The sequence below is a fragment of the Polypterus senegalus genome, chromosome 10 (genome assembly GCF_016835505.1).
Source record: "Polypterus senegalus isolate Bchr_013 chromosome 10, ASM1683550v1, whole genome shotgun sequence".
Classification (NCBI taxonomy): Eukaryota; Metazoa; Chordata; class Cladistia; order Polypteriformes; family Polypteridae; genus Polypterus; species Polypterus senegalus.
Window position 1 is genome coordinate 92,123,044 of NC_053163.1, and position 17,092 is coordinate 92,140,135.

General features: G+C 36.8%; 1 protein-coding gene across 8 annotated transcripts in view; it reads left to right on the forward strand.

Annotated features, from left to right (window-relative positions):
- Positions 1-17,092, forward strand: part of map7d3 (MAP7 domain containing 3) — a 155,817-nt gene that overhangs the window by 105,810 nt on the left and 32,915 nt on the right. For all 8 annotated transcript variants that reach the window (XM_039766188.1, XM_039766189.1, XM_039766192.1 and 5 more), the window contains 6 exons: positions 1,706-1,845; positions 2,483-2,709; positions 6,158-6,293; positions 8,632-8,812; positions 10,029-10,133; positions 16,266-16,319. In XM_039766188.1, coding sequence (XP_039622122.1) covers positions 1,706-1,845; positions 2,483-2,709; positions 6,158-6,293; positions 8,632-8,812; positions 10,029-10,133; positions 16,266-16,319 — 843 coding nt within the window. The remainder of the gene's footprint in view (positions 1-1,705; positions 1,846-2,482; positions 2,710-6,157; positions 6,294-8,631; positions 8,813-10,028; positions 10,134-16,265; positions 16,320-17,092) is intronic.

A 17,092-nucleotide genomic window follows, 5' to 3' on the forward strand; every position in this document is an offset into this window, starting at 1 on the left:
TAAGCCCTTCACCTATGGTTCGGCACGTGAGTTGATGGCTGCCGGTGAATTGTTCGGTTGTCGCTTTCAAGTGTACCGAAATGGCCAAATATTTTACACCTTTCGACAACTGCCAATGCCTCTTAAACATCTTAGGTTCACAGGTGACAATTTCAGTATTGGACACTTTGATGTTTATGAATGTTTAAACTCAAAAGCTGGATGGAAAGTTATCGATGAAACCGGTTGTATACTTACAACGCTTGACAGATGCCGAATGTCTCTTCAACACAAATCTTACAAATACTGTCGTAATTGAAACAAACCATGAAACTCGAACCGATTATTACAGCAGCATTCCAAGCTCTGAGGTTTGAAACAAGATTACTGTTCACGTGGCCAACTGTTGCATGCTCAAGAGTAAGCTCAGCGCACAGCTTGGTCATATTACAACGGAGGGCCGAACTCACAATGTGGTATACAAAGAGATAACAAATAATTATTGGTATATTTTCCCTCAGTTTAAAAAGGTTTAATTTTCTTCTTAATAAAAATTTTAAGGCAGTACTTCGCCGCTGCGAAGTGCGGGTATTTTGCTATTAAATATTTGCTATAGAAAAGCAGCCGGAACCGAAAAGAACAATGAAAAGTCAACGTGGCTCAGAGGTGCATGTGGACTGTAGCAGAGACAAAAGCGACTGAGGCTGTGTTTGGTGAGGTGTTGCGTGCGGGCACATGAGCAGGCAGTGCACATGCCTCTAGAGCAAGGGTGGACGTGGAAGGAGGGTTAGAGTTGGCGGGCGGGGATCTGTCGTGCGTATCACATGACGCGGGAGGAGGGTTAGATTTGGGGGGCGGGGCTCTGTCGTGTGTATCCCATGGTCGGGTGACTTAGTCAATTATAAATTTTGATTGGATGCTAGCAGTATACTTTATCATGCTGTTTAGATTGTTTCTTTATGATAAAGTGTGTTGCCTTCCCCTTTAGCTGAATTGTAGACTGCACTAAATTATAAATGGTCCCTGACTCAAACAAATTTGGTTGTATAACGAGTATTCCAGTTGGCATGAAAATTAGAACAGAGAATTGGGAATGTGTTTAGGAAAGGGTTACAAATCCATCTTAAGTATAAATTTTAGAACAGCTGCGACACAGTGAAAAAGAAACAAACTTGGACAAGATTTTAATTATAGAGATGGTTGAAGAGTTGTGGAGTAGGTTTTTAAGTATATTAGTACAGTAGTTTCTACTATTAACTTTAAACTGGATCAACAAGGACACCAGGGCCAACATGAACACATGGTTATAGATAGAAGCAGATCAGGATACATTTTTACGCAAATGTTAGGTAGATTTTCTTAACATGGAGTGTGAAAGATAGGTGGGTAGAAAATTAACAGTGTCATTGATGCACTAATTTATGCTGAATGGCCTATGTCAAGTATGAATTGAGACTTGTGACTAAAGATGACCAGAATAGGACAATTTTCTTTGTTATGAGTAGTTTGTTTACTCATTTATGCAATGATAATGTTTTTGTCTTTCAATTTGGAATTGTTGTTTTTGCAACAAACAGTAATTGAGTTAATAAGGAGCTTCAATTTCTAAATAAACAGGTTTGGAGCAGTTTAACTTGGGATACTAACTTTTTTTGTCTTTAAACTTTTATGATGTGCCTCTTTTTTTTTTGACAAATTGAACATGTTGTTTCTTTCTAAATTTAAGAATGCAGAAAAAGAAAAGGGTCCGCCTTCTCCTGCATCAAAAAGACCGCCTTCGCCGTCAAGGCTTCAGGGGCGTCGTAGGTCTCCATCTCCTGCACCTTCCAACGCTTCAAAACGACCACCATCACCATCTACTTCAAAGTAAGCATTGTACCACAGCTTATCTTAGTAAAAATTTACTCTGTGCTATTGATGAATTGATGTGTATTACTGCTAGCCATGTTACATGTCACATTTCTTGCCCTGTTGATGCCTTCAGAGCATTTCCTTGATATTCTTGTATGTCTGCACCTCTTTTGACTGGTGCTCCCTTTCTCGAGTGTATTACCCTAAAGCCTGCTTCTCAGACTATCATTTTGAAGTGCCTTGCTCGCCTCCTTTCTTCTTTTATAATTCCCATCTTTGAATGGTGACTCTCACCTTGCTTCCCACTCCTTCAGTCCCCCTAATATGCCTTACACTTGCACTTTTTCTTTCAGTCACATCACCAGAGCCAAACTGACCCATCAGATTATTGTTCTGAAAGAACACACACACACACAGAGTCCCTTAGCATTTTATTGTATAGTAAATTGTTAGTTGTTTGATTTTATATAGTTCTTCAAAATAAAACTTTTTATTAGTTTTAGGTGATTATTATACCATGTATGTTAAGTTCTTTTACAAGCTGGATAATAAATACATTTATTTATTTTGTGAATGTTTTTCGTTTAAATAAAAAATAACACTGTTTTGGCTAATTAGCTTAGTTTAACAGTAACCTTTATTCTTCTTTCAGGCCAAGTTCCCGGAATCGTCCTCCCTCTCCAAGCTTATTAAGACAGCGCCCACCTTCTCCTCAGCCAACCCCTAAACCAGTTCCCATTCTGCGTCCTTCTCTAACCCCTGCTGGTCCACTCACATTCCGTAAAAAGGAGACCAAACCAAAGGAGATTTCAACAGCAGGTCCAGAATGTGCACAACCTCCAGAGTCCTCAGCAGCACTGAACACCAAAACCAAAGATGGTGAGATACTCTCCTTGTCCGGGATGAATTGTTGATGATACTTATTAACACATTTTGGTTGGGCTGTTATGTTATGGAAAGGCAAGCCCAGCCGAAATGTGTGTTAACAAGTATTCTAAACATTTCCATAGATACCTATGTGCCTCACTTTATCTATACTAATAAAAGGCAAAGCCCTCACTCACTGACTCACTCACTCACTCATCACTAATTCTCCAACTTCCCGTGTAGGTGGCAGGCTTATTCCTTACAGCTTACTTACAAAAGTTAAGCAGGTTTCATTTCAAAATTCGACACAAAACGTTCGATAACGGCCAACAACGTCCATCATGTTGAACTTTCTTATTTATGGCCCCATCTTCATGAAATTTGGTAGGTGGCTTCCCTGCGCTAACCGAAACCGATGTACGTACTTATTTCGATGGTATGACGCCACTGGCGGCCGCCATATTGAACTTTCCAACGTCACTAATTCTCCAACTTCCCGTGTAGGTAGAAGGCTGAAATTTGGCAGGCTCATTCCTTACAGCTTACTTACAAAGGTTAAGGAGGCTTCATTTCGAAATTCTATGCGTAATGGTCACAACAGTCGACAACGTCCGCCATGTTGAACTTTCTTATTCATAGCCCCATCTTCACGAAATTTGGTAGGCGGCTTCCCTGCGCTAACCGAAACGAATGTACGTACTTATTTCGGTGGTATGACGCCACTTTCACCCGCCATATTGAACTTTACAACGTCACTAATTCTCCAACTTTCCGTGTAGGTAGATGGCTGAAATTTGGTACTTATTTCGGTGGTATGATGCCACAGTTGGCCGCCATATTGAACTTTTCAACGGTCTTTGTTACTTATGGGCCCATCTTCAAAAAATTTGGTACGCGGGTTCCCAACGTTAACTGAATCCTACTTACGTACATATATACGTCCGTAGCCTGCAGCTCGGTCATCGTGTGAGGCGGTGTTGGATCCCCGATCCCAACGCCTCCCATTTTGTTGGCTGCCTGCCTATATAAGGCCGTCCGTCGCTCCAGTCTCTACATTCCATTCCTTGCTTCGCCACGGGATTCACGTCTCCCTGCTGATAACTACAGCCTTTTTATTTAATCCACGGCTTCTCCGCTATTTTATTGTTCATTTATTACGATTATAGTTATTGTGTAGGTATTTTAGACTTACTTTACATTGTTCAGGTACCCATTTCCTTTATCATTCCAACCGTACCCCCATTAACATGTCTATCGAGGTGATCACCATCGATCAAAGAACTGTCACTTACCGAGTGGTCTCCATGCCCGGAGATTGCACCTGCCTTTTCCATTCTCTTTGTTACATATTGCACGGCCATATCAGGCTCACTCTTGATATCCGGAGGAACATTGTGTCTTATGTATTGAATGACTGGGACAGGTTCAAGGTGTGGACTGATGACGGTACAGGAGATAATTATACTACACAGGAGCACTATAAGAATGAAATGCTTAAGCCCTTCACCTATGCATCTGCATGTGAGTTGATGGCTGCCGGTGAATTGTTCGGTTGTCGCTTTCAAGTGTATCGAAATGGCCAGATATTTTACACCTTTCGACAACCGCCAATGCCTCTTAAACATCTTAGATTAACAGGTGACGATATCAGTAGTGGACACTTTGATGTTTATGAATGTTTAAACTCTCAAAAGCTGGATGTGAAGTTATCGATGAAACCAGTTGTATACTTACTACGCTTGACAGATGCCGAATGTCTCTTCAACACAAGTCCTACAAATACTGTCGTAATTGAAACAAACCATGAAACTCAAACAGATTATGACAGCAGCAATCCAAGCTGTGAGATTTGAAACAAGATTACTGTTCAACTGTACGTTGCATGCTCAAGAGTAAGCTCAGCGCACAGCTTGGTCATATTACAACTGGAGGGCGAACTCACAATGTGGTATACAAAGAGATCCTTAACAAATAATTATTTGTATATTTTCCCTCAGTTTAAAATGGTTTAATTTTCTTCTTAATAAAAATTATAATGCAGTACTTCGCCGCTGCAAAGCACAGGTATTTTGCTATATACTGATATATTTTGTTTTCCCAACTAGAAAATCATTTAATGAATTTGCTATTCCTAATAAAAATAAAAGCTATCAACATTTGCATCTAATATCAATAAAGAGAATGGAATCTCCTTGCAACCAAAATACCAATAAGTTCAAATTCATCCAAAAATTGAACATTAGCAGTTGTTACCTTTGTCTATCAAGTGATAGAACTCATCCAGTTGCCTATCTCCTATGTTTGACAAAAGTCACTCTCCCATGTTACCCAGTGTTCATTTCTCCCACTCCTTTTCTTTGCTCTAATAAACATTTAATCCACTTTATACCAACCTGTTGGCTCAATTAAGGCTTTTATTGAGATGCCTACACAAACCTTCTAAAATCCTATTGATATGGGGGATATTGCCTTAAAAAGTATGGTCTCATAGGCAGCTCCCAACATGTGTTGTCTCTCTCTCGCTCGCTTTGCTGGATAATTTTCCTACCTGTGAGCAGTCTACTGTCATCTTCTAACTAAGACTTATTATTACTGGTTGCTAGACTTCTATGACCTCTAACTAATTTAAGGTTCAGCCACCACTGGTCCCTGCTGGGTTGCTTTTATTTCACCATCATGAGGGAATATCAGTCATTTGTTTTGTTCTTGTGCCAGTTGAGATTTCCCCCTTCTGTGGCACAACACAAGATGGCATTTACTGTTCTGTGGCAGTCCCTCTTTTTCTTCACTGGCTTGTAAAGAGATGCTCTGTTTTGCTTGGAAGTGTTCTTTGGTTTATTTAATCTCTCGGTCCCCACCACCTCACACTCCTAACCGCCAACAGCATCAAGCCATTTTCAAACCCTTGACTCAGTTCAGGGCCAAATGACAGAAACCAACCCTGTATGTATGTCTTACTCAGATACCTTTAACTATACCAATATTGTTGCTGTTTTTTATTTGAGAACTGTGAATAAAGTGCATGTTTTTGTTTGTTTGTGTTTGTTTACATGTCTGTAGTGGATTGCAAATGTATTCTGACTTATGACCAATTATTTTTTAGTAAATACTGCAATCAAACCTAAAATTTTTTTGTTATGTAATATTTTAGTGTTGGAAAAAAATCTTTTGGAATGAAATAAGTAAGGTATATTTTCAAGATGCACAATACACTTTCAAAAGATAGCGGATTGCAGACAATAGTAAATGTATTGCTTGGAATGTTTTGTCCATGTTTATGTTGTACATTTGGGTTCATTTTATTTGCATTTAAATGCTGCTTGATTATGCCCATGATCCATTTGCATTCATTCATTTTCCAATACATTATCAGGGTCTGTTATTGTGACCTATTTTTATTGTTCTAGTCAAAAGTATTTATAACTGTCATTTTTAAAACTTATTTGTTTTGGTACAATAGATTCAAGTGCCAAAGTTATAGCAGGGACAACGTCTGCTGAAGAAGCTGCAAAAATTCTGGCTGAGAAACGTCGCTTGGCTCGTGAGCAGAAAGAACGAGAAGAACTTGAAAAATTACAAAAGGATGAAGAGGAAAGGTAAGTAGGGCAGTTTAATTGCAGTTATTGTAATTTAAATGTTACATATAGTGCCTTGTATGGCTCATTTGAAAAGCACTCTGTGGAAACATTTTTTTAATTGGCAGATATACATTCACTGACAGTAAAATCAAATTGGTAAATTGCTATTCACAGTTAATGTTTTGAATTATTTTGAGATCCCAAAACAGTTCAGGTACCTCACAATATGAAGAAGAAGAAAAGGATAATTCAGCTTCTGATTGATAACTGTGCTGCCCACAACATGCTTCCACATTTAGATAATGTTCACGTTGAATTCCTCCCACCCAATTGCATAGCAGTGCTTCAGCCATTGGGTTTGGGCATCATTCACACCCTGAAAGTGTATTGTTATTCTCATCGGCATAACTTGTAGACCGGAGAAGATTAAAATTAACGCGAAGGAAGCTATTGAAATGATTGCAAACGCCTGGACGCAACTTAAAGAAAGCACTATAGTGACAAATACAGAATCTCATTATAAAAAAATATTTTTTAGGTCCCTGGCAGTTCTTTGTAATGGAATTTTACCTGTATTTATCCCAGCAGCTTAATTAAAGAGTTAATTTCAAAGTTAAAAATAATGCACCTGAAGAGAGATGATTCAGAATATAGGAATATGTACAAATTATTTCTTTTTAATATTAGAGTCCTTAATTCTTCATCATTCTTACAAAGGAATGTGCTTACTATTTCATAGTTCTTTAGTGTCATTCATTTCTTTGGTTATTTGCAAATTACCCACATTTTTCCAGTATTTTTGGTCTGAAATTGAAATAGTTTAGGTCCATTGAATAACCTTAAATGTTGCAAAGGTAAAAGGGTAATTTGCCAGAGGTTGAAGTTTATATAAAACTGAAAAAAATGCAATTTCAGAGTTGTACAGAAAGGCCTAGCCTGCGAAGGTCTTGAACCCTATCCAGTATTGCCTTACGACCAATGATTGCTAGGATAGTCTCCAGCTTCCCCATGACCCTACCCTGGATAAATGGGCTAAGAAAATGGATGGATAGATGAATCAACAAAAATTCCATTTTCAGAGAGGATGCCGGAGGAGTGATGAAGTGTAGGCCTACTGTTGCCAATCTTTAAGAATAATGTGCAGAGCTGTAGCAACTACAAAGGGATAAAATTGATCACCCACAGCATGAATTTATGGAAAAGAGTAGTGGTGGCTAGGTTAAGAAGGCAGGTGATGATTAGCGAGCAGCAGTATGGTTTCATGCCAGAAAAGAGCACTTCATATGCAATGTTGGCTCGGAGAGTGTGGATGGAGAAGTATAGCAAAGGCCAATAGGAGTTGCATTGTGTCTTTGTAGTCCTAGAGAAAGCATATGCCAGGATGCCCAAAATGGAGTTGTGGTATTATATGAGGAAGTCAGAAGTGGCAGACAAGTATGTAAGAGTGGTACAGGATATGTACGAGCAAAATGAGGCTGTGGTGAGGTCCTGCAGTAGGAATAGCGTATACATTTAAGGTTGAGGTGGAATTACATTGGGAATCAGGTCTGAGCTCTTTCTTATTTGCAATGTTGATGGACAGGTTGACAGTGATCACACAAGTCCCTGGGGACTATAATGTTTGCGGATGATACTGTGATCTGTTACGAGAGTAGGGAGCAAGTTAAGGAGACCCTAGAGAGTTGGAGAAATGCTCTAAGGAGGAGAGGAATGAAGGCCAGCAGGAGCAAGACAGAAAATACATGTGTGAATGACAGAGAGGTCAAAGGAATGATGAGGATGCAGGGAGTAGAGTTTGCGAAGATGGATTCGTTTCAATACTTGGAATCAACAGTACAGAGTAATGAGGAGTATTGAAGAGAGTTGAAGAAGAGAATGCAGGTGGGATGAAATGGGCTGGAGAAGAGTGTCAGGAGTGGTTTGTGACAGGCAAGAATGAAAGAGAAGGTCAACAAGACAGTAGTGAGACTGGCTATGTTATATGGATCGGAGATGGTGGCACTGACAGAAAGATAGGAGACTGAGCCAGAGGTGGCAGTGTTAAAGATGTTAGAATTTCCATTGGGTGTGACGAGGATGGACAGGATTAGGATTGAGTACATTAGAGGGTCAGCTCAGGTTGGATGGTTTAGAGACAAAGCCAGAGAGGCGAGATTGCATTGGTTTGGATATGTGCAGAGGAGAGATGCTGGTTATATTGGGAGAAGGATGCTAAACAATATAGTGGTCATTTTTTATTTGGAAGTTTTTTTTTGTTTTTTTTAAATGTTCAAAATTATGCTTCCCACTCGTGCAGTTTATCTTCTGTCAGACTGCTTATTGGATCCCTTACACTGAAATGTGTACTTTCCTTTAGATTAAGAAAGGAGGAACAACGACAGCTAGAAGAAAAAGAGAGAATGAAGCAAGAAGAGGAACAGCAGAGGCTTGAGGAAGAGAGGAGAAAAGCTGAAGAAGAAAGTGAACTCCTTGCCAAAGAAGAAAGAGCCCAACTTGAAAAGGAAGAGCAGGAAAGGCAAGCTGCACTGCAAATTCAGGTACATACATCACACAACATACTGTACAAATAAATAAAACAAAGCAATTTCTTTTGTTTGTGTGTAAAAATAAACCCATAAACATTGACACATTTTGTGGAGACATTCAAAAATTTGTACGTTTTCTACTCCATCTGCCAAAATCCTGGACAAATTCCTAGAGCAAACAAAAGGACTTCATTAGATCTTGTAGTTGGCAATCCTGTAGTCAATTGGACTTTTATGTTTCCTGTTTTCAACGCCTTTGTTACTGAACTTTTTACATTTTTCTACCCCTCATAATTTTGACAAAAATGACAGTATTAAAATTCTTTTCCTGAATATTCTTTTAGCATTGTTTTTTTTTTTCGTATCTGTAGCCCTGTATCCTATTTAATTTTCTAACATAATTAGCAAACTTGTGGTAGCTAGAATTTTATGATTTTTAAATACAAAACACAATATTATTGTTGCTGGATACCACTGTCATATGGCAGATGATTAAATTGTAAGAATCAGTATTGATATTTTTATCAAGCTCTTATCCTTAACACAGATAATCATTCTATTCTTGATTATGGCCTACATCATAATAACACTGGAAATATGAAATTAAATGCAAAACATGAGATCACAATGATAGATCACAAAGCAAAAATGTTATATAATGCTGCAATTCTCACAGTAGATATAGATTGTTAGATAATGCTTCTCCTGCAACAAGAAAATACAGGACATCAGCACAGTAGTTTTTGAATAAGTATGTATTCTCATCTTGAGAGTTAGATTTTCATTTAGCTAGTTGTCTTCACATATCGGTGCAAAGAGATTTGATACCTTTTTAAGTCCACCCATTCTTTATTTTAGTGAATAAAGAAATTTATTTATTATAAAGGCAAATGATGTATAAGTAGAATGAGCCTACTGAAATGGTTGAATATGATTGTAGGCTATATAGGGAATATAAAAGGTTTGATTGAATGATCAATATGTTCAGTTCTTTAAAAATGCATATTATAAACTGTGAGTAGCTTTGTTTGCAAAGGGTGCATTTCCTTGAAATGACTACCTCCCATACCAGGTTGTTTACCATACCAAAAAAAGTCATCTGAAAAGCCTGATAAAGTAGATCTTTTGTTTTAGAATTAGATATGAGAATGATCATTATTTGGACTTTATTAAATAAGCATATTTTTAATTATTCTTTGACATTGTTTTTATTTTATGATATACACAGAAGGAAGAGGCTGAAGCACGTGCCCTTGAAGAGGCAGAAAAGCAAAGACAGGAGCGTGAAAGGATAATGCAACAAAATCAACAAGAGCGCATGGAAAGGAAAAAGGTGAGTCTCTTTCTGCAAGTATCACGAAATTTAAAGCACAGGTTTTTTTTCGTACATGGAATTGAGGATGACAATGTTTCTGTAAAATATTGTGATGAATGAGTAGCTCAAAAATACTGGCCTCGCAATAGGATGTTGCAATATAGTCGATTGAATGTGTTGTGTGCTGTCATGCTAGCAACCTATGCAAACTTTTTGGTGAAAAGATGGATTTGTCACATCACTTGTTTCACAGGGCTCAAGCTAAGAAATACATAGCACCATATAAAATGTGATGGACAGTAGGCGTTTGCAGGCATCTCTACTGGGATGGTCCCTTGTTTCTTACCTGGCTTGGAGGCCAAGGTTGTGAATGGCTAGAAAGAAAGATGTGGCATTCTCCGCTTCGGCCAGGAGGCAGGTGTAAGATGCCAACATGAAACCAGAAGCAGGTATGCTGGCATCCCATCAGGGCTGTACCAAAGACCTTTTCTTGGCTTATAGGCCAGTATAATACTGTAGAAGGATTGAGGGAGACAGCCTTCCAAGACCTAATGTTTCCCCAACACACTAGGTTGCGGTATTCCTAGGCCAGGTTACCCATTCCATACCTACAAGCAGAGGTGGGTAGAGTAGCCAAAAATTGTTCTCAAGTAAGAGTAGCATTACTTCAAAATAATATTACTCAAATAGAAGTAAAAAGTAGTCATCCAAAAAATAACTCAAGTAAGAGTAAAAAAAGTATTTGGTGAAAAGACTACTCAAGTACTGAGTAACTGTTTGATCATAATAAATTATTTATTTTTTAGAAATGTTGTAATAAGACAAAAATATAAAATGTGCAAAGTCTGCTATTTCCAAATAATAAAATAAAAAATGAGTAAAAATAAATAACATCTTTACAAAATAAAGATGCACAAATAACACAAAGTTCCAAATCTCAGTTTTCCACAACAAAGCTTTTGAAGCCAATACCTACAGTAGGTAATTTGTATATTTGAACAACATTTATTTATATAGCACGTTTTCATACAAAAAAATGTAGCTCAAAGTGCTTTACAAAACGAAGAATAGAAAAATAGAAGACACAATAAAAAATAAAAATAAGTCAACATTAGTTAACATAGAAGTAAGGTCCGATGGCCAGGGTGGACAAAAAAATAAAAAACTCCAGACGGCTGGAGAAAAAAAATAAAATCTGCAGGGATTCCAGACCAAGAGACCGCCCAGTCCCCTCTGGGCAATCTACCTAACATAAATGAAACAGTCCTCTTTGTATTTAGGGTTCTCATGGAAGGACTTGATGATGATGGTCACGTAGACTTCTGGCTTTCCGTCCATCAATGTTGGAGCATCATGATGCTTTGAGTAGGTTGTGGTGGCGCATGCCGCCACCTCAAAGAAACCAGAAAAAGAAACAGAAGAGAGAGTAGGGGTCAGTACGGATTTTAGAGCCACTATGAATAGTTATTATGATGAATTGAACATACAGAGTATCAGTATTAAGTTAAAGTGAAGTTAGGAGAAAGACATGTTAAAGTAATGTGGTTTCAGCAGTTTTTTAAAGTGCTCTACTGTATTAGCCTGGCAAATTCCTATTGGCAGGCTATTCCAGATTTTAGGTGCATAACAGCAGAAGGCCACCTCACCACTTCTTTAAAGTTTAGCTTTTGGAATTCTAAGGAGACACTCATTTGAGGATCTAAGGTTACGATTTGGAATATAGGGTGTCAGACATTCCGATATATAAGATGGAGCAAGATTATTTAAGGCTTTATAAACCATAAGCAGAATTTTAATGTCAATCCTGAATGACACAGGTAACCAGTGTAGTGACATCAAAACTGGAGAGATGTGCTCGGATTTTCTTTTCCTAGTTAGGATTCTAGCAGCTGCATTCTGCACTCGTTGCAAGTGATTTATGTCTTTTTTGTCTTATTTATGTCTTCTCAGCATCTTTCAATAATATAAGAGGTCTAACTTTTGCTATGTTTCTTAAGTGAAAAAATGCTGTCCTAGTGGTCTGATGAATATGCGATTTAAAATTCAGATTACAGTCAACAGTTACCCCTAAGTTTTTTACTTCCGTCTTAACTTTTAACCCTAATGCATCAAGTTTATTTCTGATAACCATAAAAGTAGCTTCACTTGAAATCACTTTGTGATTTTGCACAGGTAAAAACGTCTGCTGAAGTGTCAGATTTATCTTTAACTCTTCTGCTTTCTGTATCTTGTGCATTGCATTCAGGTCTTTCAGGTTATCTTGATGTTTTGTCTCATAGTGCCGTCTTAGATTAAATTCAAAAAGTCAATGTCCTGCTAAAGGAAGACAGTGTAAAAAAAACCCGTGCATGCAGTGTGTCAGGTCTCAGATAAAGAAGAAGACGAGCTGTTTATTGATGCAGTAAGAAACGAATCGATGAATGAAACCTGTCATCTTTACAACGATTGACAAACCCGGAATGTAACTTGAACACAACACATCCTACAAATACGAACCTGATTGAAAGAAATAATGATAATCAAATCCTTGATGACAGCAACACTCAGTAACACTCACAAAACAAATACTGTATATTGACAGTCATGTTACGTTATTTTTAAAATGTTCCCTTTTCTTTTTCTAGCTTTTTTAACACACTACTTCTCCTGCGATACGCGGGTATATATATATGTATATATATATATATCCCGATCTACATACTCGAATAATGGATACTTTATTCGCCATCAATGATTGTTTTGGTAAAGCCATACTCAGTGTATTCATTAGATGAACGGTAAAAAAGTAAGAGCGAGGGGAGGATGACTTATTGAGGCATGCAGGCTGTAGTCGCGTCAACTCTATCTGAATTGCGATCACATTTGAAAAAATATATCTTTTCAAGTTCTATTTAGTCCATATGTGTCAAACTCAAGGGGCGGGCCACATCCGCCCGGCGTAATTATATCCGCCCGAGATCATTTTATATACTGTATTATTGTTATTAATGGCCCGGTATATGAAGCGCTGGTAACACAATAAACTACAGATCCCATAATGCAGCGCTTCAGCTGCCTTGCCGTAACAGTTACCGCGTTAATCAAGTCTAGCTTATGATGCTGCAAGTTATTGGCGGCTAGCTCACACGATGCTGAAGAGAAAAGTTGATTCTGAAAATAGAGCCTTTAAAAACCAATGGGAGGCTGAGTATATGTTTACTGAACCCGTGTGTCTCATTTGTGGAGCTAATGTGGCTGTAATTACAGAATTTAATCTAAGACGGCACTATGAGACAAAACATCAGGGTAACCTGAATGCAATGCAGAAGATACAGAAAGCAGAAGAATTAAATAAGAATCTGACACTTCAGCGGACGTTTTTACCCGTGCACAATCACAAAGTGATTTCAAGTGAAGCTGCTTTTATGGGAACACAAATGCACCAGTGCAATTTGCCCCACTTTCCCTGTTGCCAAGTAATGTTAAACCAAGTCGTCACTACGGTGTTCCCAAATATGCACTTTGCTGATAAACTGAGCGCACTGAGTTTGCACGGCGCTTTGGTGACTTTGAAGAACAAAAAAAGTCCGTCTACATGCGGCTCAACCTTGTGCATGTTTGGTAGCACATATCTGTGTGAGAAGCTCTTCTCAGTGATAAAGACTAACAAAACAGCACACAGGAGTCGCCTCACTGATGAGCACCTGCAATCCATCCTGAGAATCTCCACAACACAGAACCTCACACCAAACATAAACGAACTTGTTGCCAAAAAGATGCCAGGCGCCCAGCTCTAAAATGACATATGAGCAAAGACAACTGAATGATTTGATTTGTTATTGCTGAAAGGAACACATTTTATTTATATTTCCAGGTTTTGTTATGCAGCATGTTCATATTTGAATTTGTATAATTTTGACAGGATATATTTTTATGGAGAGCAAAATCTTTTGGGATATTTAAAATCTAAGTTTATTTTTTATATAAAATTACATAAGAGTAAAGAAATTTGAATGTTTGTTCTTTTAACGTTTACTTTATTTCTAACTTGTATAATTTAGACAGGATATATTTTTATGGAGAGCAAAATAATATAAGTTGTTTAAGGTTTGAGTTGATTTATTCAGGAATAATATTCCTGTCTGTTTTTACCATTCCTACCAAAGATATTTCTGTCGACTAAATAAAAATTCCTTCTATTTAAAATTTAAATAGAACTTGAACAAATACGATAGTTCATAATATCCACGCAGACTTGCACGTAAGAGCGGGAGTTATCTGTTTTAACAAGCAGCGTATTGCACTTATACGAAATAACTGTGTGTGTATATATGTAGATATCTATGTATATATATATATGTTTATATATATGTGTGTGTGTATGTGTGTGTATATATATATATATATATATATTGTGTGTATATATATATATGTGTGTGTATATATGTAGATATATATATGTGTGTGTGTATATATATATATATGTGTATATGTATAGATATGTATATATATATGTTTGTGTGTGTGTAAATATATATATATATATATATATATATATATATATATATATATATATATATGACAGCAGCACTCATCACTCACAACAGTGACAAAACAATTACATTGACAATCATGTTACGTTATTTTCAAAATGTTTCCTTTTCTTTTCATTGCTTCTTTAACACACTACTTCTCTGGGTATTTTGCTAGTGTGTATATATATATATATATATATATATATATATATATATATATATATATATATATATATATATATAATTTTAATGTAGGTAGATCAGTTTGACCTGGTTGTTTTAAAAGTAGCTCGCAAGCTGAATAAGTTTGGGCACCCATGCTGTATGCTGACAGTATAATACTGAATATTTACTTCCCCTTCAAATGGCACAGCTGATAGAAAATAACATTAGAACAAGGCAGCTTGTGCGTGTACAAGAAGTCTCACTTTACCTTGACTGTCTGTGCATGTTTGGTTAAAACATGCTTGTTCTTCACTCAGTGAAGTGATGGTTAAGCTTCAGCAGGATTTGGCTCTCGTTTTTCAGGTATTCTTTCTTCCCTGCCCGCTGTCTGTGAGGAGTTTGTGCCGCTATGGCGCAACAGTTTGTGTGTGGTCATGTGACTGCATGGCTATGTCTGATTTGTGAAACGGAGCCATGTAATTATTGGTGAAACGGAGTCTTGTGATTATTGTTGCTACATCTGATTGGTAAAACAGTCATGCAGTAGATCTACTGGAGGCTTCTCTCTGGCAAAATTATTGTGTCCTGTATCTAATGAGAAAAAAAGTAACGATTCGAGTGTTGCCCTATGTAGCAGAGTAAGAGTAGCATTTCTTCTTCACAAATGTACTCAAGTAAAAGTAAAAAGTATGGTGTAGTAAAACTACTCTTAGAAGTTAAATTTTTTTTAAAAAGTTATTCAAGTAAATTTAACTCGTTACTACCCACCTCTGCCTACAAGGGTATGTTGGGAACAGTAGTCCTGTGGGCCAGCCCTGCTGGGTCCCATGGGTACTGCCAGTAGGAACAGTAGGAATTAACTATTCCTACTTCTTGGGGGTTCTGCCTGACTCGAAAGGGCTTCCTGCATACAATGTCCTGGAATTGAAAGAACTTCTGGGTCCTACATAACAAGGAGCCAATCTGTCAGCCAAGTAAGTTTGAGTCGGTTGCGGAGGAGGAACTTGTGAGTAAGCATGTATTTGAAAATGGTATTTGCTATCAATCAATGCCTAACACAGAAATCTTTTACTAATTCAACATTCTAATTCAAATTAAGCATTCCTGTCCTCCTATGCTTAATCAGTAGCAGTGTTATAATCATTGCAGTGTATGCTCATAAACACCTAAGTTTCATTCATATGGTGTGCAGAATATATTTTTTTATTCTAAAGTGTTCACTAATAAAATCTTCACAAAAAGTCACACAAATTAAAGATGTTTTTGTTTACATTATTAATCATATTGGATTGAAAGCTTTGCTAGGTAAAATGTAAAAAGACCACCTTGGAATAAATTATGAATTCCCCTCTTTTTAGTTTAGTTTTGTTTAATATAGTTCTTAAAGGTAGAATGTATCTTGGAAAATAATCAAAGTTCAGATACTTTTTAAGTTTTTTGATGCAAGTTACATATTTTCGTTTAATAACAGAGAATTGAAGAGATAATGAAGAGAACCAGAAAGGTTGAGTCAGGTGATTTAAAGGTAAGGTTTCTATTTTATATTCTTTAGTTAGTGTCTAAAGGTAATTGTAAATACCTATTAATAATTCTACTTCCACTTTGTTTCTGTATCAGTTATTTAGGGTTGGATTTTTCATTTAAAAAAATCATCTATTAATCTTTTTGATTTTCATTCCTTAGTTATTTTGCTAGTATTTTTGCTTTTTCCATTAGCTTCTTTTTATCATGCCACTGAACTGGACTGACCATGTTCACAAATGAATGGTTAAATATCTGGGTATTCTTTATATATTTGTTTAACTTTAATTTGAAAATTTGAACTTTTTAATTTCTATTCTGTGCTCTGTACTTTGTTTCTTTTGTTCACCACATAATCCTCTGTGGGTTATTAACTGCATTTTAAGGACGTCTTGGCATTACATAATGGTTATATTAATTTACTTAAGTCAGATATATTGCTTACTGTTCTTTTTGTTCAGCATTTATGTAGTAAAACAACTTTGTTCTAGTCATCCTCCAAGATATACAGGGTACATACTAACCCTGGCAAAAATGGTTACAATTTTTATATATACACATTCTGTATTTAGTACCAACATTTTATATGAGCTACATTAATAAGCAAAGTCCATATTTTTGAGAACATTAAAAGTTGCCTAGTTCGCTTTTTTAAAAAAGAACTTAAACTGAATGAAACTTTAAAAATGTTGAATATTACATTTTTTAAAATTTTGTTGTATTTCTATGAAGTTTTTGAACATGTTTTATGATGATCTTGCGGTGTGTTGTGGCTGA